Source organism: Primulina huaijiensis, chromosome 15 (assembly GCF_012295235.1).
Source record: "Primulina huaijiensis isolate GDHJ02 chromosome 15, ASM1229523v2, whole genome shotgun sequence".
NCBI lineage: Eukaryota > Viridiplantae > Streptophyta > Magnoliopsida > Lamiales > Gesneriaceae > Primulina > Primulina huaijiensis.
Genome location: NC_133320.1, coordinates 22,780,643 through 22,791,921, shown reverse-complemented (window position 1 = coordinate 22,791,921; position 11,279 = coordinate 22,780,643). Strand labels below are relative to the sequence as shown.

Below are 11,279 nucleotides of genomic sequence, written 5' to 3'. Positions count from 1 at the left end.
TTTTTTTTATCATTATATTCTAATATTTATTTTATGCCACCCCATTTTTCGAGCACAGCTAGATTAATATCATTCTGCATTGTACGGAAATATTTACAGTTTAATGATATTTATAGTTTATATTAAAATATCAATCCGCTCACACAATCTAATTATGACAAATTTCTCTTATTTTGAAAAAAATATCATTTAACTTTGTCATCTACGTCGTCGTATTTGAGATTTTGGGAGTCTGAGTTAAACTTGAAAAATTGAACCTCTCGACTAATAGACCGTCGTTTTCTTAAAAAAAAATAGACCATCATTTTTCATTAATAAAAATTGTTAAAACATATCAACATGATATTTATTATATCAATTTCGGTTTATAAGTCATTAATATTTTTATTGTCTTTTATCTTAGTTCTCTAGATCATCATCACCCAAGCAAACAAACTCTCTTGATTCACATATTACATATTAATCATTTTCAATAATATTAACACTATATTTTTCATTCAGTTTGAATTATTTTTTTANGAAAAACAAATTACCACATAAAGGAAAAAACTCATGTTGATATAAGCATAATTCTAATATCTGCAACCATAATAAATTACTGAGGCAATTCAAATCACCATTCGTTTTCATTATTTAATTACATAGTATGTCATTTTTTCAAATATTCTCTCTTAATCAACCAAATTTTTTCCCCCAAAAACCAGCAAATCAAATATAAAGATATGAAAAATAAATCTCAGCTTGTTTTTGCATAAACTTGATTTGATTTTTAAGAAAAATTATCAATTGATTCTATTCAATTTAATCAACATCATATCCATTGTAAACCCCTTGATCACATACCACATCCTTTACAACTCAAATCAAAATAAACTACTAAACAATTCGGTGCCTAATTATCGAGTCACACATTTGCCTCTAACTCTTAACAAAAAGTTTCGATTAAAAAAAGTGGTAAATAAAATCAAATCAGGGTTATGGAATGAAATACAAATGTAATATAAATGTCAGTACCCCCAAACTATCAAGAAACTGGTTCTATTTAATACATCTTTACATCTGACTTTGAACATAAAATCAAGAACCCAGTACCATTAACAAATGCTACAACTCGAATAATTCAAATATTTAAAAGAAGACCACAACCGAGAAAATCCACAACGAAAAATAAAGCATACCACCATGAAGAAACGTAATAGGAAAAGAGCTAAGAATTGGCTCTAAAGAAATAATTTAAGTCATATAATCCTACCTCTACGTAAAGGAAAATGGACAAATCTGTGATTCAAGAATCCGTTGACTGTTAGTTGCCAATCAACAATTAAAGAGATCCCACCGAGCCTTTCGAAGACGTCCAAGCATGGAGATATCATATCTTAGCTTGATGAGCAGGCCAAGCTCAAATTTTCCCAGACAGTCTTCAAACGTACCATTGGTATGACTAAGCGGAAAGCAGATAGCTGTTTGATGGATTGTCTCACATATATAAAATTCAAGAGACCCCTGATCACATCAATGGAGAAATTTATCAGCAGGGTGAAAGATAAATTTTTTATTTAGCATCACAAACTAAATTTGAAGCCACATACATCCAACAGCTCATCAATGAATTAAAGACGACAGGCGAGCCAGATATACAATCTCTAATGGTCAAAATGTTGCATGTAGCCATGGTTAAATCCTTCTCCAAAGTTATGTCACATGTCAAGGAAAATAAGATTTGACCCAAACATCAGACATGCTTTGATAAGAAGAAAAACAGAGCAAAATCCTTCAGCCCCATTTATCAACTCTGCTATTTCCCAAGAAATTTCACTTCCCAATTCTACTGGTCAAAAGAGTCGCAACATAACATCAAATTGTCTCAAATTAAGCATTGCAACGGATCATAATGCCATTAGAGTCAGAGACAGGCCAAATGTGAAAATAGGAATTAGGATATCAGAGTAAAGGGGCATGAAGATGCCATTCTTGGTGGTGCATAAATAATCTAGTAGTAGTATATATCCTATATGAGTCACATCTTGATTCCCAATTCTGATTTTGCAATCAGAAATTGCTAGGGTGGGGGCAATATGGTATAAAGCATAAATAATTGATCAGTTGATAACTTCTGAAACGGAAAAATATATCTAACACCGGTGGGGATCTCACCAAACAGACTCAAAATGGAGCCTCAAGTGAATCGTCCCAAATGTCTGCACTTCCGTTCGAGGCATCTTCTGCATCTTCCTCCATCGAGAGCCTAATATATTCTCTGTGTGCAAAGCGGTCCCACTCAGTCAAATTTGGATTCTCACGCTCCTGTTCATAGAATGAAGGAGAAAAAAAAGACTTAAGGGAGCAATCCTACTAAGCATATCCAAATTTGCCTTTTACTAAACATCAACTAAGAAAAAAATTTGCCTTAATTTTACCTGCCGTATTAGAAAAGGATCTCGAGTCTCAAACGCCATGAACTTATTGAGGTTAAAAAGGATATTAAAAACACTGCCTGAGAGTTTGGCTCCTTTTAAGTCATTTAAAGTAAAATAGCCCTCATCCTGCATGGAAGTAATTTAATATCATGAAAATGTCATAATGGGTAGAAATCAACAGCCCAATATCATAAAAATTTTAGCAGCTCGGGTCCTGGTCCTAGTGCGCCCGACCCATTGCCATCCCTAGGTAGGAGCACGTTGCACCGGTGCATAACAGAAAAAATGTCATTCAGAAAAAGGGAAAAGGGGGTCCTAGTGCTCAAAACTGTTTTTATAAACATGAAGTACATGCAAAAGAAATGTATAAAAAAAAATAAAAAAAAGGAATTCCAAGGAAAATTCACCTCTGGATTAATCATGTCAACTATCTGACATAAAATATCCTCAAATAGCACAGGCTCTTGGGCCATGCATTCCATTCTGTGAAGCTGTTCTTCGTAAAAAAATTGCATTTCATTTCTTGTGATAGCTCCATTTCCATCTAAATCTATGCACTTGAACCTGATAAAGGATTTGTTAAAATGCTGGCAGGTATGGGTTTAACAGAAACAATCAATCTTTAGAAGATTTCTTTCAGAGCTAGGGTGCAATATCAACCAAAATAATTATGAAAAGAGATAAATGTAAGGAAATGTGTGGCAAAGGAGCATAATATAACTCTCTTGGCTACGTTAAACATAAGCAATTACATTTTAGAAAAATAAAATAATGTCAGATACCTAAGTCCAGCATTAAATAAATAGAGTCGTTCACATACTTTCAGCTCCTATAAAAGATTATAAGATACTCAATAGGACCAATACTCAAATGCTTTCTCCGTGAAAGCTATATTCTCCCGTTAGGTGATCTATCACAAAGGTAAACTTATGGAAGTCGGTGCTTCTCAACCCATGTAAGGTTCAGGAAAAAATCAGCCTCACAATTTCCTGGTTACCCACCCTTTTCCTCCACTTAGGGATGGGAAAGCAAAAAAGAATAATAAGCATAAAGCTCGGGTAAAAATTTAGGTCCCACACCATGCACTCCAAGTATCAAATTGAAAACTTCATTGCTTTCTACAACATAGAAATTCTGTCAAACTACAGAAGGAATAAACTCAACCTATAAGGCTATAAGGATCAGATACCAAAGTCTACCCCTGGTTTCAGTTGATTAGTTAAACACTTAAACCGCACATACCAATACTCGAGACTAGGCTCAGATGATTTATCCTCCTCTGACAATATGAAGTAAACAAAATCTTCATATCCCATCTTTCCTTCAACCTTACTCGTGAACTTTCTGGGTACCTAAGAAAAATTCCAAATGTATAATATTTAGAAAGATTAGAGAAGTGTCCTGGTACAAGAAATTTTTCATTCAATTAATCAGACAGTGTGGCTGGTACAGAATAAGACACTCAAAGAACACAAACCTGAGAAAATATTCTATCAACAATCCTGTAGGTAAGTGCATGGTTACCATATCTGATGAGGTTCTCCTTGTCAATCAGGAAATCATGGTCCGTGTCCAGCTCCCAGAACTTGCAATATATAACATAAAAATGCTCATAGGAGAAGTACCTGAAGCAAAATAGGAAATGAGGAAGGGAAACGACAAATCACGGGGAAAAAGCAGGTACCTGAATTTGGCAGAGGATAAATACAAGAAATATGCAAAATAAAGCCTCTAGTGATCAGTGTTCTAAATGACTGTCGGCGGCCCGGTCCAAGCATTAGGTGGCTGTTTTAGGTGGTCCAAGCTATACGGCGGTAGGCAGACGGTCAAGGGCGGTGTAGGCGGCGAGTAGACTGACCAAGTGAGGCAGTCAACACTTTTAAGTTGTGGTCAACATAAATTTTAAAAACATAGTCAAAATCAAGTAATTTTAAAACTTAAAATCCTAGTTATTTATATCACACTCCACTTTCTTTTTTTTAACTTTTGATTCTTACTCCTTCTCACTGTCAACCACTAAGCCCACCACATAAACTATCTGCCGTCAGTAGCAAGAAGCTTTAGGTTAGGCATTGTATATTCATTATTTAAAATATTTTTTTAAAATATTTCAGATTTTGTGATTTCAAAAATCCAATTTGTTTTTTCCTATTATTATTAATTTATTGTTGAAGATTAATGGCGGAAAAAGATAAACAACCGGAGTTGGAATTTAAGCCAAAGTCTAATGATATTGTTTGGGAATATGAGGTGCTGTAAAATAAAGAGAAAAGGGATTTGATCACATACAAGTTGTGTAAGAGGCTTATCAAAAGAGGAGTTTATAAGATGAAACATCATATTGCAGGTCTCGTAGAACAAGTTGAAGCATGTCCTAAAGCATCCGATGAGAGTTTATGTATTTATTTGCACATTATCTAGATGGTATTATATTGTATGAAACTTCTTTATGTTTAAACATTATTTAATTACACATCTTACATAAAAAAAAATGATGACTATTTGTGATTATATTGCATGATTGTATATGATTATCTGTAAAAAAAAATACTTAAAAAATTCAGCCGCCTAGGCACTGCCCAGCTGAGGCGGTAGGAGTTCCCCGCCCCGCCACCATTTACAACATTGCTAGTGATATGCATACTCTTAAATTAATAATATGTAGTACTTCCTATATCCCAATTTGAGAATGTGACATTTAAATTGACATGATAAAGTTAGAGAAAATAATATTTTAGATTATATTTAATGTAAAATGTGAGTTAGTAAGCCATATACAGCTGCTAAGTAAGAATACTTTTGGAAATTTAACTCAGAGCTCCTCACATATAGATAAGTAAAGCCTCACTCCATTCCCTCTGTTCGAATTATCAGCTCCCCATTCCCTCGCTCCTGCCCTCATATCGGATAATGTATGGACATTTTCAAAAAGAAAATGATAGCACTCAATGGAGAAAGAGGGAGTAATATTTCCCAGAATCATTTTTTGGCAACTCGATTACAGCAAGAAATGAAACAACAGCAGGTGGGAAACCTACAAGATATGGATTAGTTCTATGGTTTCCCTAGTCCAATAATGTACATCTGACTATCATGCAGAACAAGAAACATGAAATAAAAAGTAAATAAATTTTACAATAAGCAGCTACTTTGCTTACCGCAAGACTTTGTTGATATCCTCTTCCTCATCAGCATGTTGCATTGCAGCAACTAAGTTTGAACGCCTAAGCTCCCTGAGGGTAAGATGGCCATTACCCGATCTATTCACGTAGTAAAATATTCTGTATATCACTGTTTCGGCTGGACATAGCAATGAAATGAACTGTCAATTCAACCACAGAATGTGATATCTTTAACAAGTAATTGCGTAAAAGAGTTCAACTGGAAATCAGTAAGTCAAGGGAGTCAGAATCAGGAAACAATATCATCGACTGTCTAAAGATCAATCAAAAAATTATACATATACCCTTAGATACAGAGGTGGTGCTCTGACAAATTCATAAAACAGAACCCGAAGACTAAAGAAAATCAACAGCATATCGCTACCATCAAACATCTATTCACCAAATCTCTTAGGCAAAAAAACAGAAAAAGTGTAAAATAATTTATTTTAGGCACATTAAGACATAACACTTCAAACCTATCATCAGCTAGTTAGTTAATCATTTGGGATTAAGTTACTCCATGGTCACGGTTCAAGCCTTCAAGTAAATCATGATACTGCAATGAAAATTGTGAATACTAAGTGGGTTTATCATTCTTATCTTATCTTATATGTTGTAAAGAGTGGGACAAAAACAAAACGCAATTACCTCTACATGGAATGTCGGCCCCACATTTATGTAGGACAATCTGGAAAACTCAAGGCATATTCATAGATGATACGGCAATGAAACTGTGAATACAGAGTGGGTTTCTCAATGTTATATGTTATGAAGAATGGGATGGAAAAATAAACGAAATGACACTATACATGGAATGTCAGCCACACATATGTAGGACACTCCAATTTTCCAAACTCAACACATACTATCTGTTTAAGTTTTCAGTTCTAGTGTTACTTCTTTCAAGATAATATTTCTGTCAATAGCTACCAGCTGAAAACCGTATTCTGTAACTCTTTCAAAACATGTATTGATACATGATGAGAAGAATATAATTTCGACATAGAAGGAGTGATATAAGTGAAAATTGTGCCAGAAAGGGTAAAGGGGCACTGAAGAAAATCATGCTATGGTAGTACTGTACATTTCGTTACATACTAACAAATAAAGCATCTACAACCACCTTCATTAAAATTCCATGATAAATCCTCTTGCATTCCAATTTTTTATTATAGTAATGATGTCCATGGAAATATATTAATATTTTTCAAGCTGGTTTCACTAGTGAGATAATCTACGGTTCAACTGGTAAAAGTAAATTCACAACACATCACTTTTAGCCCTTTGCAAGATATAGAACAAGTTAATGTAAGAAGATAAGAACACAAATTAACGTGTGGCTATTCTTATTATACTAGTTTTAGAATCTAAGCTAATTTTTTAGTAATATTTCCACTCCTGTGCATTCCTGAAATTCAAATTTACAAACAGGAAAACACAATATTAAGCTCAGGCGCAAGAAATAGAGCTTTATGAACATGAACATCAGTCTGGATCGATTACATGAAGTGTGAATACATCAGTCTGGACACTAACTGAACAAGAAACATAGATGAACCAGCGTTTCAACAAATCTCAAACATGTTGCAAGGAAACCATCTATTAATTAGTAAAACCATATCCAGGTAGGCAATAATCTGAAAGACATTTTACAAGCACCTGTAAAAGCATGGCGGTGAAAATGGTAGTAGCAATTAGATACGGTATGACTAACACTGAAGCAGCAAAAAAATAGCATAAAAAGACAATCAAAATAAACCATATTCAGATCCAACATAAGTCAAAATAAATCAAACAAATAAGAGTTTGGGATACGTCATTGAGAACATACCATATCTTTCCTGAAATTCAGGGGTACTCTGCAAGAACTCCAACCCCGGATGAGTTGCCAAAAGTTCGCGAAGCAAAGGTTTGAAATCATCCTACAGTCAGATAATGATATTCCCAGACAATGCAATGCACGAAATTAAGTAACAATCTCAACGCTCATCTTGCGAAGTTATGTTAAGAGAAAATCACTATCAGACATGGCATAACCTGAGTTAAATATTTCAGATCAGGCTGCTTCAAAATCGTGAATATTTGTGTTGCAGTTTCATTTGTCAACATGTTTCCATTGATCCAATAATCAACAAAGGCGTCCCTGCTCGCAAGTTAGATGGAGTAAGCATGTATATCAACGCAACAAGATTGGTCAAGTACATGAGTCAAGGTGTAAACACCAGCCGCTTGCTAACAGTAACTTATGAAAAAAAATGAGGGTGCTACCCTAAAAATAACAAGGTCAGTCGAATTAGAAATTGACCGTCGGGATTAATCTAGGTCTGTATAATTATTACCAAGCTATCCATTTGCACTTGAGTTACTTTGGTTCACTAACGTGTTGAAAAATGCAATTAAATAAAAGTAGTCACTCCAGAAACAGCTAAAACAAGAGCTCGAGTAGAGATTTTTTGCATAACTTAAATTAAAGGATCCGATTGAATAACATGGGGAAGCAAGATTTCCCCAAGGCAGGCAGATTATTGTGGCACCTAGCATCAGTAAACTGCATATTAAACTTCACATGATGAATCTTTCACTGGATGCACACAAGGAGAGCCAAAAGGATGAAACATCAAAGCCTTCATGATACTTCATATGATCACTATAGAATAAAACGATAATACATATTGACGAACGCTCAGTAAGCCCATCCAAGTGATAACACTGAGATCAATGTTGGAATACTGGACACCATAACATCATATAACAATTGGTGAATTACATTAATAAGGTTAAGTCAATTGGTTTTCATCTATTCACACATGAATGGAAAGCATTAGGAAATGTCAAAAAAAAGGAAAGATCAATAGAAAAACGCAATCACAACCATAGCAACACCAAATTACCTGGTCACGATTCCAGTGCGATCATTATCTATCTTTCTGAAGAGAACAGTAGAGAAGAATGATGGGAGCTTGCAAATCTCCTTTGTCACCAGTTTAAAATCTGAAAATACGTAACATTATAAGTACAGAAACATATCAGGGGCTAATAGATGACATGTTTGCATTCATCATGGTCATATCAAAAATTCCAAATTGTTATTAATAATCATAATCACAACTAAAACTTGAATTTTTAAGAACATAAAATGCATATATTTCATGAAGCATACCATTCATTTGGAGTCCATCCATGTGACCATAGAAAAACTGATTCACTCTAAACAAGCATCGCTCTTTCAACTCATTTGGCGGTGGGCGGCCATTTAGAAAGTAAAACTGCAAATTTTGTACAATACAAATGGGAACTTGTCAACAAACGCAGTGAGGTAAATAAAATTTCAACACTTTCCACGAACATTTCAAGCTCAAACAATTTCACCTGAGGTATAAGCTCTTTTACAGGCTCATTCACTAATTTCAGGGGAGAGCCAAATGCAGATGGCCCTGGCCTATGTTTCATGATTCGAGGTGAACCCGATGAGCTTCTAGGTGAAAGTGGAGGTGTACTCCCACCAGGAAACATAGAAGGCAATGCATTATTTGCTCCAACATTTGTGGTAGATGACGTACCAGATACATTAAATGAACCACCTCCCTTGGCGTTATTCAGCAAAGACTTTACCTGCAATTCATAGTTGGATCTTTGAGAATAATAAAGATTTCTATTTCTGCTACAAAGAGACCCAAAAAAATAATCAAAAAGGCATTGCAACGGGCAATCGGCTGTTCGTTCAGTATCATGATCCAGTGGTGTATTGAATCATGATCCGAATATTAGGTCGCTAGTAATTAATTTTTGCAAATAACTAGAAACTTCATTTTGAAAAATAAGGTGAATAAACTTATATTACGATAAATATAGAAATTGCAATATATATGTAGATATGTAAAAACCCCGGTTGGATATTTAAGCAACATCTTACGCCAAATGTCAATAGCTCCATATCTAATCAAATCTAACAAATAAAAAGGTACAACAATAAACTCGACCAAAGAGTTTGAGCTCTTAAGTTCTTTGTGATTAAAACTAAAGAGCATGGGACAATCTGGATCTAGCTTCACTTGGATAGGACTTTTACATCCCTGCCTTTTGCCTAGGACTACAAAAACTTATACAGACTGCAAGAGAGCACAAAGAAACACTGATTCCAAAGAAAGGATTTGAATGCTGGAAACTTTAATCCTATTCTTTTCAGCTAAGGCCCCATTTTTTCCCAAATATGGGTAAAAACTGGCCAACCCATGCCAAAATTTGAAAACTACATCGGGTTCAAGAGGGCTCAGTCTTGACTTGAACTCAAATTACACAAAATTGTGTGGTCATCAATATCAGTGTTTTATATTGGTTCTAGTGGAACCAGAACTCACACAAGCAGCAAATCTTGCTCCTGATTTAAAAAATTCAAAGATGAAGCACAAAGTTCAGAAAAGAACACTTTTCTCATGCTTTTCCTTATATTTCCTCGTTTAAGAACAAATGACAATCATCTCAATGAAACCGTAACGACAACATTTTCGTGCACACAGGTGAAAGTATATTACCCAAACTTAACCTACCAAATAACAAAAATGAGTTGCATAAAACAAAAAAGAAAAGAAATTTCCAGTACAGCACAAATTATTGAACGCCGATCATGAATTATCACCAAAAAAACGAAATGTCCAAGAAGCTCAAGAGAACAATACCAAAGAATTGGTTTCAGGAAGGGACAGCCACTGATCAAACAGATTCTCAACGACGTAATTGTTAGCTTTTATAGCCAAAGAAGACACCTCGGGAAGCTGCAGGAGTTCAGCATCGAGGCTCGCAATATCGGCATTGACAGCATCCATATCTTTATCAGAACCTCAACTTACAAATCCTAAAATCTACGAAAGCGCTTTGAAACATCAAAAATAACCTCAATAAATAAAAATGACGGATTCCGTTTTTCGTTTCTCCGAGTTAAACAACTCTCGAATCCCCGTAGATTTTGAGTCGGTGACGGGTCACGGGTCCCAAATGTGCAATACCTACGAATCTGCGCACAAACCCTAGAATTCGATTGAGACTCAGATCGGGGAGCACGTAGATTGATCGCAAACCCTTGAGAGCACCGTAAAAAAGCGTTTATCTGTTGGCAAACTCGGATCTGTTGAAAGTAGAGCCATACGGAGGAAAATAATATTTTATTATTATTATTTTTGAAGTAATATTTATTAATTAATTAATCTATAGCATTATTTGAACTTTTTTTTCCAGTTTTATTTTCAGAAGAAGAATAATATACTACTAATAAAATATGTACATACGAAACACGTCGTATGTGTTATTATTATTTTTAATTTAATTAAATAATACTAAAAAAATCAATACGAAATTATTTTTATTTTAGAGGAGTTGTTTGATTTAAAAAAAAATTGTTTAGATTTTTTTTTATAAATATGAAGTGATTTGATGATATTTTTAGTAAAGTAAGAAAGGTAATTATAAAATTAAATATTTTGATTTCCTTTAAGATAATTATTCTAAAAATCTCACACTTAATAATATAATATAAATAAGAGTAGGTCTCTTATGAGACGATCTCAAGAATCTTTATACGGATCAACTCTACAGATATTCATAATAAAAAATAATATTCTTAGCATAACAAGTAATACTTTTTTATGAATGACTCAAATAAGAGTTGGGAGCACATCGAGCATCCGGACTCGACTCCACCCAA

General features: G+C 34.4%; 1 protein-coding gene across 1 annotated transcript; it reads right to left on the bottom strand.

Annotated features, from left to right (window-relative positions):
• Positions 1-959: 959 nt before the first annotated feature.
• LOC140959049 (probable serine/threonine protein phosphatase 2A regulatory subunit B''delta) lies at positions 960-10,727 on the bottom strand. The gene is made up of 13 exons (XM_073416769.1): positions 10,258-10,727; positions 8,951-9,193; positions 8,742-8,847; positions 8,473-8,572; positions 7,619-7,724; positions 7,413-7,503; positions 5,576-5,717; positions 3,895-4,042; positions 3,660-3,769; positions 2,825-2,981; positions 2,418-2,543; positions 2,155-2,304; positions 960-1,503 (listed from the first exon to the last, which is right to left on the bottom strand). Exons 1-12 carry the CDS (start codon positions 10,402-10,404, stop codon positions 2,164-2,166), a joined length of 1,617 nt encoding a protein of 538 aa, XP_073272870.1. The 5' UTR covers positions 10,405-10,727; the 3' UTR covers positions 960-1,503; positions 2,155-2,163.
• Between the last annotated feature and the right edge of the window lie 552 nt (positions 10,728-11,279).

What these genes read in the sequence shown, in the direction of transcription:
- LOC140959049 (XM_073416769.1), bottom strand. Translation starts at nt 10,404, where the DNA reads ATGGATGCTGTCAATGCCGATATTGCGAGCCTCGATGCTGAACTCCTG. An exon ending in TTCCTGAAACCAATTCTTTG is followed by an intron (nt 9,194 to 10,257) that starts GTATTGTTCTCT and finishes TATGAATTGCAG; the next exon opens with GTAAAGTCTTTGCTGAATAA. An exon ending in TTGACATGATTAATCCAGAG is followed by an intron (nt 2,544 to 2,824) that starts GTGAATTTTCCT and finishes ACTTCCATGCAG; the next exon opens with GATGAGGGCTATTTTACTTT.